Raw genomic sequence first — 13,465 nt, 5'->3', positions numbered from 1 at the left:
TGATGGGAACGGATTCTTTTCTGGCAGTTATGGACGAAAACATATGATCGTGTGTTTCTAGTGAAAGACTTGCAGAAAATTAACTAGCTTGATTAATTTTTGTTACAGACATAAGGAATAAGTGCATGCTTGCTGAGCTGATTAATATTGACACGAGCCAAAATACATTTTTAGTTTTTAATCTATATGTATTTTGAATTTAAAATTCTTCAAAATAAATCTATGTTTGAATGTTCAATAATGTTATGGTATTTCTAGGAAATTTATTTAAAAAATAATGTTTTTCTTCCAAAAATATATATTCCTGTCATAGTTTATAAAATAAACTATTCTGTTAGATCTAATGTTATGGAACTAAACATGTTTAGCAACTGAACACTTATATATTGATGTGTTTAGAAATGAGACGCGTTTAGGGCTAAACGTGTAAAAAAAAGTGGAACAAAAAATGTGTTTAGATATAAGTGTTTAGGGGTTAAACATGTTTAGCAACTAAACACATGAAGTCTAACGTGTTTAGAAATGAGACAGGTTTAGATCTAAACGTGTAAAAAAAGTGATACAAAAAATGTGTTTAGATTTGTGTTTAGATTCTAAACACTGTTTTTACAGTGTACTACTTGGCCTAAAATATTTTCATAACTATCATAAAAACCAAAAATATATTAAGTAGTTTTTTTGACTGATGAATGCAGACTGATGTTTTTCATACTAATTGTTTGTCCATTATTTATAAACTGAATTGACGACGGATTTTTTCATTTAATTTCATGACAAGGCTCACACAGCGGGTGTGACCGGTCGCCCGGGGATGCTTACTCCTCCATGACACCTGAATCTACGTCTGATGTTTTGAAGGTGGACTTTTGTCTTGGATACATGGTCGTTGTCTCTATGTGTTTCATCCAATAACAAATTAAAAAGAGAAGCAAGTTAAGAAGAAATCAAAGTTATTCTTTATTTAAATGTAAACAAAAGAGCTGCACAATCAGACAAAAATACAATCACTTGCACAAAAACTTGAGGATTTACTTTAAAAAGCCAGATAAAGAAAAGAATAACAAAATGATTAATATAATAATATAATAAGCAAAAAAAATATTTTCTTTTCAGAAAAGGAAATAAAGTGAATGTTGTAATTTGATAAATCATAACTTTAGAATTCCATATTTTTGATGATTTAAAGCGCAGGTAAATATGCTCGTTGTCTAAACAAAAAGCCAACTCTAAGCGCATATTAGGATATAAATGTTTCTTACCAAAATAAGAAAAATAGTCTCAAAACTTCACTGCGTATTTAATTAAGAAATCAAAACGTTTAATTTAATATATTGTGATGAATCAAATAAAGATTTAAAGATAAACAAGCCTTAGCCCTAGAATACACAAACAGTATGGATACATGTAGATGTAATTGATTAGATTAAAATCAATGAAAATTGATAATGCATTAAACTTTTCTTTGTCATAGATACAATGATTTAAAAAGTCTGTTTTCATTTAACACACACACTCGTATGTTATTGCACCTCGTAAAATAAGATATAAGCATCTTTATGGCATAGAACTTCACCAATATTCGTTGAACGAACATTATTATCGCTAACATAAAACCAATTGTCTTTCACTTCGTATGGATTCAGGTATCTTGAATTATCTCGGAGGTCACGCTTTTCCATCAGATATTCTTGTACTGTACTTTTCAATTTTTCCACATCCCCGGTCGATCTATTGAGATGCTCTTGCCATATTTTGACGTCATGCCTCCGCGTGGTGTTGACATATGCATAATAATGGCCACCGCCAAGTGCGCCGGAGTGCACAACTACAGCATAGAGTTCGTAAAACAATCCATTTGCTGAAAGTTCCTGAAAATGGCATATTGTGGTATTCAAATGTTACTCTTACATCTATAATGATTAAATATTCAATGAGCGGTACATATAATGATTTGTAACTATGTTGAACGGTTAAACAACTAAAGATTTTAACATACTTTGTTTGCAACTGAACAGAACTTTGCCATGTTGAACCTTCTAGGATACTGGACACATTTAGTATTTTTTGTAAGGCGATTGGAATCATTCTACGAATTAAAAAAAATAATTTTAATAAGTAATTTCATGAAAACTATTCTAAAAGATGCAATAAAATGAAAAAATTCAGAGTAAGATTTATGCCTTTCACTAAGAATTTGACACACCATTGTGAATCTGTCAATGTGTATCACAAGTACAGGAGGAGGTTGAAACACCAATAGTCGTCTATAAGATTTTCCAGATCCCTCTAAAAAATAAATAATAATCATTGACAATCTACGTGCATTTTTTTATCTCTCATTGAAGTTATCTTTTAAGTGTTTTCGGGCCATTATTGAATAAACTTCATAGTCCATTGCATTAAGTATGAATTCTTGTTTTTAATAAATAATAATTCATACAGGTCGTCATGATAAATGAATAATTAAATGAGTTGTTCAAAGTGTTATATATTGAGTTGTTATTCTTTTAAATACACATAAAAACAATATGAGAATGGAATGACCTGTCACTTATAATTATGTCGTTACCTATAGTGCACACTCTACATGGTAAATCACTTTCCTCATATTCTTCTATTTGTGTTAAGACTGCCAAACCCTTGTCAATGCCTTTACATGGTTCCTCTGTAGAAATGGTTTGTAAACCATGATGTGGTGATTTCTATGGTAATAAAAAGTGAAAAGATGGAAAACAAATTTCAGACTCAGCCTTTCTTATTGCTAAATTACATGTACTATTAAACCTAAAATTTGCTATTCCTACATCAAAATCATGTTCCACCTGTTCTACGATTGGAATGCTTAAAGATGTAAATTCTTCAAAATCAACCTCGACCTAGAAAAATGGAAAATAATGTAATGTTTAATACGCATGGAGACCATAGTACTTTGACAACACTGCGGTGTGGAAAAACTGTCATGTCATGTTTGTGTTCTTCAGCGTAATTTAAAATTTAAAGATATACTTACATCACTACATGAATCATAAACGTAGATCACAATGAATAACCCAGTGAAAAGATTTTTCACGCCTACTCCCTTATTATCAGAATCAAGATCTAAAAATATATAAAGTGTAAGTAAATGGACAAAATCACAACAGCAGATATAAAAAGACCACGAATTGAAGACCTGCTCTTTACGATATTGTATACTTAGTCTAGTATATACCTTTTGACTGCAATGTTCCTTTCTCCTGAAAAAAAAAATAAATTTACTAGCCTGATATTTTTATCAAATTGAGAAGATAATCTATTAATGATGTATTTTTAAAAAGAATAATTAGACAACCGGTATATATTCTACACTTACACTAGCTGTACGAAGTTCATTAAATATTCCGTCAAGTAATGTATTTAGTAATTCATAACTATCTTCCTGTGTTCCACGACCAAATTGATTATTTCTGAAAAAAAAAAATAAATAAATAAATGAAAAACATGATGATATGAATTTCTTTTCTGCTCACTATTGAAATAAAAAAAGTCAATACTGGTGATACAATGTACGATGATTCAAAAACTGAAGCAACGTTTATGTTTTTCGGTACATACATGCTTCTTACTGCATTTAAAACACCTCTTAATTCCTGAGTGTGGTTAACATTCTTTTTCTCAAGTAAATCGAACATCCTTTTCGTCAATTTCATACTATCACTGGTTGATGATGATTTCTTGAAACAAAATTTTTATTTAAGTAAATAAAAGCATAATTTCTGAGAGAGAGAGAGAGAGAGAGTAAATTCAGTACCCGCATCGTTATTCTTTACAATTCTATCGTGCTCTATCGTGCGTGTATCCTATCGTATCGTGCGTGTATCCTATCGTATCCTATCGTATCGTGTTTTCCGTTTATCAGGTTTTGCGTTTTCTATCGTGTTTTCCGTTTATCGTGTTTTGCGTTTATCGTGTAGATCGTTTATCAGGTTCTATCGTGTATCGTTTTTTTGCGTTTATCGTGTATATTCGGAAACCCTCGCTTTTTATCTTTTCTATACAAAGAAACTACTGAGCAATTCCGAGTTTCTTTATCGTTTTGTTAATAAAAATAAGATTAATTCAACCGAAAAAGAGAAAATAAAGTTTTATTCCTTTCTTTTTCATCAAAATAAGAAATATTAAAGCGTAGAAGGAAAAGAAAAAAAATAATAGCGTATTTCATGAATGAATAAATTGATTTTTTATTAAATAAATAAAATAATTAAGCACGGCTAAGCAGAGAGTTTTTGTTAAAATTTAAACAGTAATTCCATTTTTTGGAAATGAAATTATAAGTACATCGATCACCTTGTCTTTTTTTAAAATAATTTATCGAATTGTATGATTTGTTTTGTCAAAATTAAATACTATTAATATGATTATCTTAAATGAATCAGATTATCGGAAAAAGATTTTTGGTAAGCTATTATGTTTGCATGCACGAAAAGCAAATAAATAAATAAATAGCAGGATATTGATATGTATCATTTTTTCATGTAATATTAAGTTTTTCTTGTTTATCGTCTGATAACATTTGTAATATGTTTACGCCTCTGATCTGCATATATGCAGAATTATTAAAAGTCTTGATTTTACAAAAATAATAAAACATTAGACATTGATCCAAATGATTTTACAGACGATTTTGGCCGTATACGTTCAAATTTTAATTTTTTTATAGCTAATTATAAATTCCTTGATATAATTACATTGTATGTCTAAATTAATTTTAAAATATCAAATCATAAAATATAATGCTTGAAAATATTTTACCCAATTTTTCACACCATGGCTGTTTCTATAAAATAGAGGTTTTTCATTAATTTTATCTGGCATTAGATAACATAAACAGCTTACCTTTTAGGCGTGAAAATAAACTGTTAATATAATCCATCGGGATGTCAAAAATCAAAATAAATCGAAGACCTTTCCTTAACAGAAAAATGACACGTACGTGTAGCCCTCTAATTAGCACACTGTCTTCCTGTGCGGTCATCCACCCCCTCCCCCTTTTCCCCTAACTGACACCTCGGCCCGTGTGTGTGATCACCATCAACATTACCTGTACTGATTTCTCACCTGAGGTCAATTAGTAACCTCGAATTCTACCTAACTTGTTTGAACTAACTTATCAAAGATTTAATTCAAACTATATTAAATAATTGTACAATTTTTGGATTAAAAAATCATCTCATTGCTTGAATGTTAAATAAAAATTCAAATAAATCAATTTAATGAAATGAAGTCCCTAAACTCAATCCGCTGATTTATTTCATTTCGTACGATGTTTCCATTATGTTTATGTAAATAAGTCTTTAAATAAATTTAAAAAAAAAATACTGCACTTATGGTACACGCACTTTCGGTTCATCGGGTTTTCTACGTAATACTGACAAAATTAATTCTAGGAAATAATTTCATTGCTCGTAGAAACGGATGAAATAGTTCTAACATTCTAAAATATAAAAATTAGCTAGCATTATTTTTTTACGGTATCCTCCTATTAAAATAAAACAAAAGAAGTCGTCTGATTCCGCCGTGACCGAGCAAGACGAGTAAATACACTGACTTAATTTATAGTATTAATCGATTTCATTCCATACGTATACAGTGTATAACTTTATTTAAGAATTCAATATTATATTTGACTATTTGGTTAGATCTTGTTTATCTTATTTTAAATTGGTTACGGACTTTCAACATCCCGCCCTTCAAATATGCCTCATATGAGATTACCGGGTAAGTCTAAAATGATTTTAAAGGTTTAATAATTCATTTGCCGAATTAAACCTATTTTTGTTATTATTAGAAACAGTAAACACAAAGTTTAATAGCAATACTTTATAATTATTTAGTCGGAAATGTCGCATTTCACACTCTTTTAATATTTGTTAATTAATTTTTCCGTTTTGTATTGAAAAGAAAAAATTATTTAACCATTCAATGTTCGTTAATAAATACGAGGTTTTTAGTATTTGATATATAAATGTTTACATGTATACAAGTCAGAGCTTAGCGTAAACGTATACATGTGTAGTTGTAGCAGATTCATATTCTGTTGACACCGTTTACATGTGTTAATGCAGAGCGCCATTATTTTAGCAATTATTTAGATTTGTATTCAGAAAATTATTTTCTTGAACTGTTTAATTATTGATAGATCTATCATGTTAAATTTATTAATTTTGTTGAAGCCGTTTTCTTTAAACCTTTCTTTTGGCCGGTCTTCTACTTGTTTTTTTTTTTTTTTTCTAAAATATTAATATTTAATTTCGATTTTTAAATGCATCGCAGATTGTAAGCTTTAGACATTAAATAAAGTATGTAATTTATTGCGTTAATTTCTTCCGTGAATAACTTGGTACTTGTAGATAAATTTATTAGATAGAAAATTAAATTTTTTCATAAATAATAAATCTATTTACAGAGTTTCAAAAATCTTTAATAGTACCCGTGAGAAACGGTACATAATTATGTAAGGGATTTTTGTGCAACAATTACATGTTTGCTTAAATATCCATAATAAAACGATTCATGGTTCAACCTTAAGATGAGAATTTTGGACATTAACAAAATAATAATCGTAAATTTACACCCTTGATAAGAAATAAAAAAAAATAATAAAGTCTCCATTTCATAATAATCCATTTAATCATTGTCAAATTTTGTTTATATAAATAAACAACTTTTGTAAAATTACCACTCAATTTATAGATTTGAAGCTCTGCAAGTATTTAAATTAGAATATTGCAGTAACAATTATATATAGACAAAATAATCTTTTCGTCTTGTCAGAAAACATTCCGCATTTTGAAACAATCCTATCAGGTTTTGCGTTTATCCTATCGTGAAGATCGTTTATTAGGTCTATCGTTTTTTGCGTTTATCGTGTTTTGCGTATATCGTGAATTGCGTTTATCGTGTTTTGCGTTTATCCTATCGTGCGTGTATCTTGTCCTATCGTGCGTGTATCCTATCGTATCGTGCGTGTATCCTATCGTATCGTGCGTGTATCCTATCGTATCGTGTATCCTGTAAAGAATAACGATGCGGGTACTGCATGTGTTTGTTGAAAGTACGAAGTATTAAGATGTCAAATATGTTTATATAAGAGTTAAATTGCTTTATTAAGAGAATATATTTCTTGTTTCAATCGATTATTGTCTAAAATTTTAGCTAGTATATACATCACATTATCTTAAAGGTCTTACCTTTAAGGTGGTTAGAGCATCTTTAAAAGATTTGGTAAAGTACAGCGCCTAATGTAAAAAAAAATGTAGAAATATGTATGTGTTACACTTTAATAGCTCTACTGCGAATCAAATGCACAGTCCAAATTCCCATACCTGTAACGCTGAGTTGAAAAAGCAGGTGTTCCCAAGATTTTTATTTCCCTGTAAGAATGCATATTTGTGAATAATCATTATAATACATGTATATTTCGTAGAGCTTGGGAAATACCATAAAACGGTTTTATAAAATGTAAACATTTTTATCAATGAAAAAAAGAAGAGCTTCATGGTTGTAGCCAAATATATTCACTGGAAACGAAGTTAATTGATGATGAAAGGAATATTGTATTGAATCTAAATGGGAAAAAGTTCACTTGCCTTTGGAGGATCAAACTCCATCACATTTAATGGTTCTGCCTTAAAAGAAAATGTCAAAAGATCATCAGTTGGTTATTTGATATGATTCTTAGGATAAAAAAAGACACAAGGGCAAATGAATATCTTTAAATCACTTACATTAGACAAAAATAAGATGCATAGTGATACAATTTTTGATTCAGGTACTTTTGTTTTAAATCATGAAATACTTATTAAAGTAAAGTTACCATACAGTGTTTCACTATTATTCAAAACATGGAATTGTGTATTAACTTTATGAAATAATTTAATTTGTTTATGTGTATCTATTTTTTATTAATTCCATCTGTTACCCTTACCATTAACATTGCCCCACTGTGCATTTCATATACAGTGGACCTTCAGATATCCGGACCCCAGATATCCGGATGCTTCAGTATCCGGAGCATTATTCATGGGTACAGAATTTTTTAACGTCATTTTGTCTCATTTAACTGGCGATTCAGATATACGGACGCTTCACATATCTGACAAATTGACTGGGAACCAAAGCGTCTGGATAAATGAGGCTCCACTGTATATTTTTTTTATCTTTAGCAGCTCTTCAGTTTAGTATTGACTTAATTTCCTTTTTTATAAACAACCTTTTATGCTTAAAGGTTGTTTAATTTATTATCAAATAATTTATGTATGTCAAACTTAAGTTATATCCTTCCCTTATTCAAAATCATAATAGTGAGGTATGAATGCAATTTAGTTAGTTGCAGATTTTATGTTAGGCATAATTTAATCCCTCTGGATCGAACAAGCAGCTACATGTAGTCGGATATCTTGAGATCTTTATTGATCAGAGTCTTGAAAAAAATATTATTGACTGTATTTAAGGAATAACTGTCTTATTTTTGGAATTCAGGAAGTGATCAATCGATTGGCTTGCGTGATAATTTGCATAAACGCCGAAAGCGTTTATGTATAAAATTATTACGCAAGCCAATCGATTGATCATCTTCATGAAATTGAAAAATCTGACAGTTATTCCTTATATTTGCATGCTTTGATTCCGCCAATCCACGTGCTCTAAGCCCTGCTTCTGTCTAGCTGTTTGTCCGACCCTGCACGTGTTTTTTTTGGAACCGCGCCAAAACATTGATGGGGAAATTACATTTACAATTGGTAATTTAATCTCGGACAAAGACATTGGAAATGTAAATATTAGTTTGTAGATACCTCATCGGTTTGTGTCCCTTCGTTCTCCACAGTATATATAGTCTGCGTATATTTGTCAATGGATTCAGGACACACAGTCTGCAAGCTTATCTGGAAGAGAAACATTACAAAAGACTATCTTTAGTGATCTAATGATCTTTCTTTTTTATATGCAATAGAAGCATGCACATTCATGCATTGGTCTTAAACCATTTTAATCTTAGTAAATTGAGAAGCATGATATCGGTACCTTCATTGTAATAGTTTTCATAAAAATCCTTTAGACTTACTTCCTTTGTGTGAACGTAACTCTTTGTTCTTGGCTCTTCGAATTTTTTAGACGCAGTTGTATCAATGACATTTTCCTGAAAAAGCAACATAGCAGCTTAATTAAATTTGTTTCATAGGATGTCTTCAAAATTGTCATATTTCTTACTCAGAATGTAGACGTAGGTTAATTTCACATTAATAAGCGGAATGTATCTTTACAACTGTACATGCCTGGTTAGTATTCAGATGTTGAGAACTGTCACTCTCACCCAAAGCCATAAGTGGAATCTATATTTTATAGTAGAAAATGTGTATTAGTATATGTGATATGTAATAGTGTTTGATCTAGACATAAGAAAATATGGAGGGTATTTAATTTATCATCGCTGCTATGTATCTGAAATTAGGGAGGAACTTAGTGAAAATAAAAAAAATCTTATTAAAGATATCATTTTGCAAATGAAGTAAAACAACAAAGATGATGTCTCATGGTTTCTACAACCCTTAGCGCCTTAAACCTGGCTTTTCGTAATGCCGAAAAAAAAATTGATACACTGTAACACACGATTGCAAGATGTTGTTGAAAGCGATTGCGAGTTTGCAAATTTTAAAATATAAAAGTAACAAGTTTGTGACAATACATCCCTTTATCTTAACAAAATACTGGAAGAGAAAACTATCTAAAAGAAGAAAGTCCTAGGAAAAAATTGAAGAAAAGAAAATATAAATGCTAAGCAAGATTCAAACAATCAAAGCATGGCTTGCGGCGCAAAATTGGACAAAAAAGACACTAAAACATAAAAATTTTTAAAGGGATATTTGACATTGTTGTCATTAAGATTTATCTCTCTTATAAGAGTATCGATGTACCTTGACAATGCAATTATTTTACTATAATTTTACATTTTGTAAAACGACGTCGTCAGTAAAAAAAAATATATTTGAATATACATGTGGAAAATATTGCGGAGTGTATTTTCTATAAAGCGCTATAAAAAGCTTAAAGTGTTTTTTTTAGATATAATTATGTGTGGATTATTTCATACAATACTAGTAATGGACTATAGTTCACGAAAAACAATTCCAATGAAAGATTAAATTTACTAACCTGCGCCTCTTCATCATTGACTTTGCTTTTTCTTTCGTCTTCAAACTGTCGTGTACGAAATAAAATCTTTAAATCATTAAAATCGTACACATGTACAACAGCATATAGTATCAAAGAATTAATTACCATTGTAAGCAGGAATAAATTACTTTTCTCATTTTTTAAAATAAATATTTCTATTATATCTCCAATCAGAATAACAATTTTTGGCATGGTCGTCTGTCTTTGAAGGTATCATATAGGATAAAGTTAAGTTAGTTTTGGACTGATTGAAATGTATTTAAATTGTAGTAAGTTGTTGCTGCGACTCAGTGTATGATTATTTCATGGTTTTGTCTAGAGGCTATAACTAAGTGATCATGGTCTTAAAAAATACAGTAGTTAAATGTTTCCTTTGTCATAAAGGAATTACGATTTATTCAAATGGGTACATCAATAAAATTGTAACTAGCCGTAACACTTCCATAAATTTCTAAACTTGCTCGGCAATTACATCTATCATTAAGGAAAAGAGCTTACCCGAAACGTGTCTTTCCCACACTCTTTGGATATATTCTAAACAAAATATTAATGAATACAAATATTGTTGATACGGTTGAATCATTTTCTTTTTTTTTTCAGAAAGTCTAAAAACAGTTTTTCAGAAATAGGAACATGCATTAGACTTAGATGCATTTATTCATACAATTTATCATCCTTCAGCACATACCTTGCTCACTATCTCTGTACATGTATGTGCCTCTAAATCAGTTGATATCTATAAAGTGACAAAAGGAAAGTGTCGACGTTTTTACTTGTCATGTATATACGTTTACCTTTTTTTGGTTCCTTCAAAATCATACATTTTTAAACTATGATACATTGGGGCACATAAATTATGATTTTTCTACTGAATATTTTTTTTTAATTATGATTTTCGTTATTATTGTATAAATTTATAGCTCGAACATTTAAATAAATGCTTGAATTTGATGTTCAAATGACATAAATATTACATTTCTTGATTTCCACTTCTTTTTCCAATACAAGGAAAGGCAAAGGAGACATAAAATCAGAAGGACTATAACCGGAATCTGCAAACAATATAAAGTTATATTAGTTCCTTATGCTTGCAGCTTTATTTAAACAAAATATTTTAATCCATACAATATCCATATAATATTTTATTGGTATCTTGTCTACATGGCTAAAGTAGTCTATCTCTCTCATTTAAGAAAAATATTACCACTTTCTTGCAATTGAAAAATATTACATCATCAAAGGTATAATAAATGTAGAGTCCTACTTACAGTTTATTTCTATGTGGTTTTAAGTAAAAACTAACATTTTAACAAGTATTCGGGAAATTAATTTAACAATACATGGAGGCAAAATATTTATCTTTATATAGATTGAAGCTTATTGATACTCTCATAACATACCAAAATGTTAAAAATTATAGTTAAATTGTTTTATTAAAAAAAAGATGCTTAGAATGAACTACCTATCTTTATTTAATCGAATATTATTAAGTGTATACTAATTCTCTTTGTGCTGTTCGTATATTTGAAGCATATAAATATGTATGTATTCTACATGAATGAATTTTTCAAAATTAATGGTTTATGAAAATGTTAAAAATTTGATACTTACAAAAACACATAGTAGAATTATGCTCAAAGGTTCCATTGTCTCTACAACTTTTGTCGATCAGATGATCCAGTTTGTATCTTAAAGATTTACGTGCCTGTGATAGTGTGTAAGTCTGTAGTAAAGACTACATTTTCTGAAAACTAATCATTACCAAGAAAAATAAGTGAAAACGAAACCAATTTTGCAGAAAAATGGATTTATGGTTCTAATGATATTCAATAGATCAGGCAAAATAAAATAATTTCTTTTGGAAAAGCATATGAATTTATATTTATTCAATGCATATATTAAATTCTATTAATCCATTTTGTTTGTTTTTATAAATGTATTTATACATATTTGTCGAGTCACATAATTGTATAATCTGAATTCCTATTTTTTAAATATTAAGTGACTTTAAGACCTGACTTACATTTTTACATGTACCATCTAATACATGTTAACACCATCCTGATCATTCACAATTAATATGAAACTTAAAGAAGAGGAATTCCTAATGTCAGATTATGTCTACTTTCTGTTTCATTATTTCTGACAGTCTAGTATATGTACCTCTTACATGTCACTTCAATACCTTTATTAACTTCAACAACAATTAATTAATATAATAATTATTATTTATAGATGCATAAGAAGCGTAACATACGGTAATTTATCTTATTGATGGAAACATCCTTATAATTATGGGCTATCAGAAAAAAAAGTCACGAAACCTGATAAGCGGGTATGTAATAGAAGCACTGAATTAGTTTTTCGGGAAAATTAGTCCTTTTTGTACAAACTTCAACTATCCGATAAACAGATATATGATTGATCTGAGTATTTTAACCAAGTAACATATAAAATTAGAATAAAAGAAAACTTTATTAATTGTATGAACATGTGCACGATTCTTTGTTTTTCGGAAGTTTAATTCAATCTTGAATTAAAAAATGTTAAGGTAGAATCTATGTCGGAATAGTCTTTGTCACATAGTTTTCAAACTTTTTTTTTAGAATGTTTAGGTAATACTCGCTTATTACTCAGTTAAACGCTCATGACACGTTTCCTTCTTATTAAATGCAATGCAGCCTCTAAAATTTGGAATGATATTTACAGTCCACGACTGTACATACTCAGTTATTTTAGGGATACGCATCATGAGCATCATGGTTAATAGACTTCATTAACATACCGTATTAGGCAATACTGACAGGAAAGATGAGCCCACATTAAAAAAACAGTATAGGAAATTGAAGTCAATTCTCTGAAGTCAATTCTCTTAAGTCAATTTTCCACCTTAAATTTGTAAATATTTTTCAGGTCTTTTCATTTGGCAGAATGTTTTCAAACTAAAAAAAGATAAAGAACATACCAAAAATGATAACTAAAAGTGATTTATACCTTTCCCCATAAACTTTAAGAGATAAGCTATTAACTATTGCCTCCTTTCTCGACCTTTTTGCAGTTATACAGGCTTTAATCATTAAATTGCTGTATCGTGTTACTGTCTGTTAATAATGTAAAAACAAAAACTGTATTGTATTTTTTACAAAGATCATATTTGATAGAATCATTTTTTTTCAAACATAAACCCTAAAAAATACTCATGAAAAATCAACAAAATAATCACAAGAAGGTATGCACATCATTTAAATTATGG

At 29.4% G+C, this 13,465-nt stretch overlaps 1 protein-coding gene across 5 annotated transcripts; it reads right to left on the bottom strand.

Moving 5' to 3' along the window:
• Positions 1 to 1,017: 1,017 nt before the first annotated feature.
• LOC134242423 (ubiquitin carboxyl-terminal hydrolase 16-like) lies at positions 1,018 to 13,224 on the bottom strand. Of its 5 annotated transcripts, none has more exons than XM_062724505.1 (21): positions 12,236 to 13,222; positions 11,824 to 11,963; positions 11,187 to 11,264; positions 10,901 to 10,948; positions 10,711 to 10,746; positions 10,192 to 10,236; positions 9,315 to 9,371; positions 9,104 to 9,178; positions 8,835 to 8,924; positions 7,629 to 7,667; positions 7,365 to 7,412; positions 7,230 to 7,277; positions 3,595 to 3,713; positions 3,353 to 3,446; positions 3,212 to 3,236; positions 3,011 to 3,099; positions 2,805 to 2,876; positions 2,570 to 2,702; positions 2,204 to 2,286; positions 1,997 to 2,086; positions 1,019 to 1,868 (listed from the first exon to the last, which is right to left on the bottom strand). In XM_062724505.1, exons 2-21 carry the CDS (start codon positions 11,857 to 11,859, stop codon positions 1,521 to 1,523), a joined length of 1,653 nt encoding a protein of 550 aa, XP_062580489.1. In that variant the 5' UTR covers positions 11,860 to 11,963; positions 12,236 to 13,222; the 3' UTR covers positions 1,019 to 1,520. The 5 variants fall into 5 exon arrangements, with proteins under 5 accessions (XP_062580513.1, XP_062580504.1, XP_062580517.1 ...); XM_062724513.1 differs by having other exon boundaries at positions 11,824 to 11,956; XM_062724529.1 differs by lacking the exon at positions 9,315 to 9,371 and having other exon boundaries at positions 1,018 to 1,868; positions 12,236 to 13,223.
• Positions 13,225 to 13,465: the final 241 nt, after the last annotated feature.

Source organism: Saccostrea cucullata, unplaced genomic scaffold (genome assembly GCF_032062105.1).
Source record: "Saccostrea cucullata isolate Sc308-1 unplaced genomic scaffold, CSIRO_AGI_Scuc_v1 ctg904, whole genome shotgun sequence".
Taxonomy (NCBI): Eukaryota; Metazoa; Mollusca; class Bivalvia; order Ostreida; family Ostreidae; genus Saccostrea; species Saccostrea cuccullata.
Note: the sequence above shows the minus strand (reverse complement) of the source record. Positions and strands in the feature narration are given on the sequence as shown.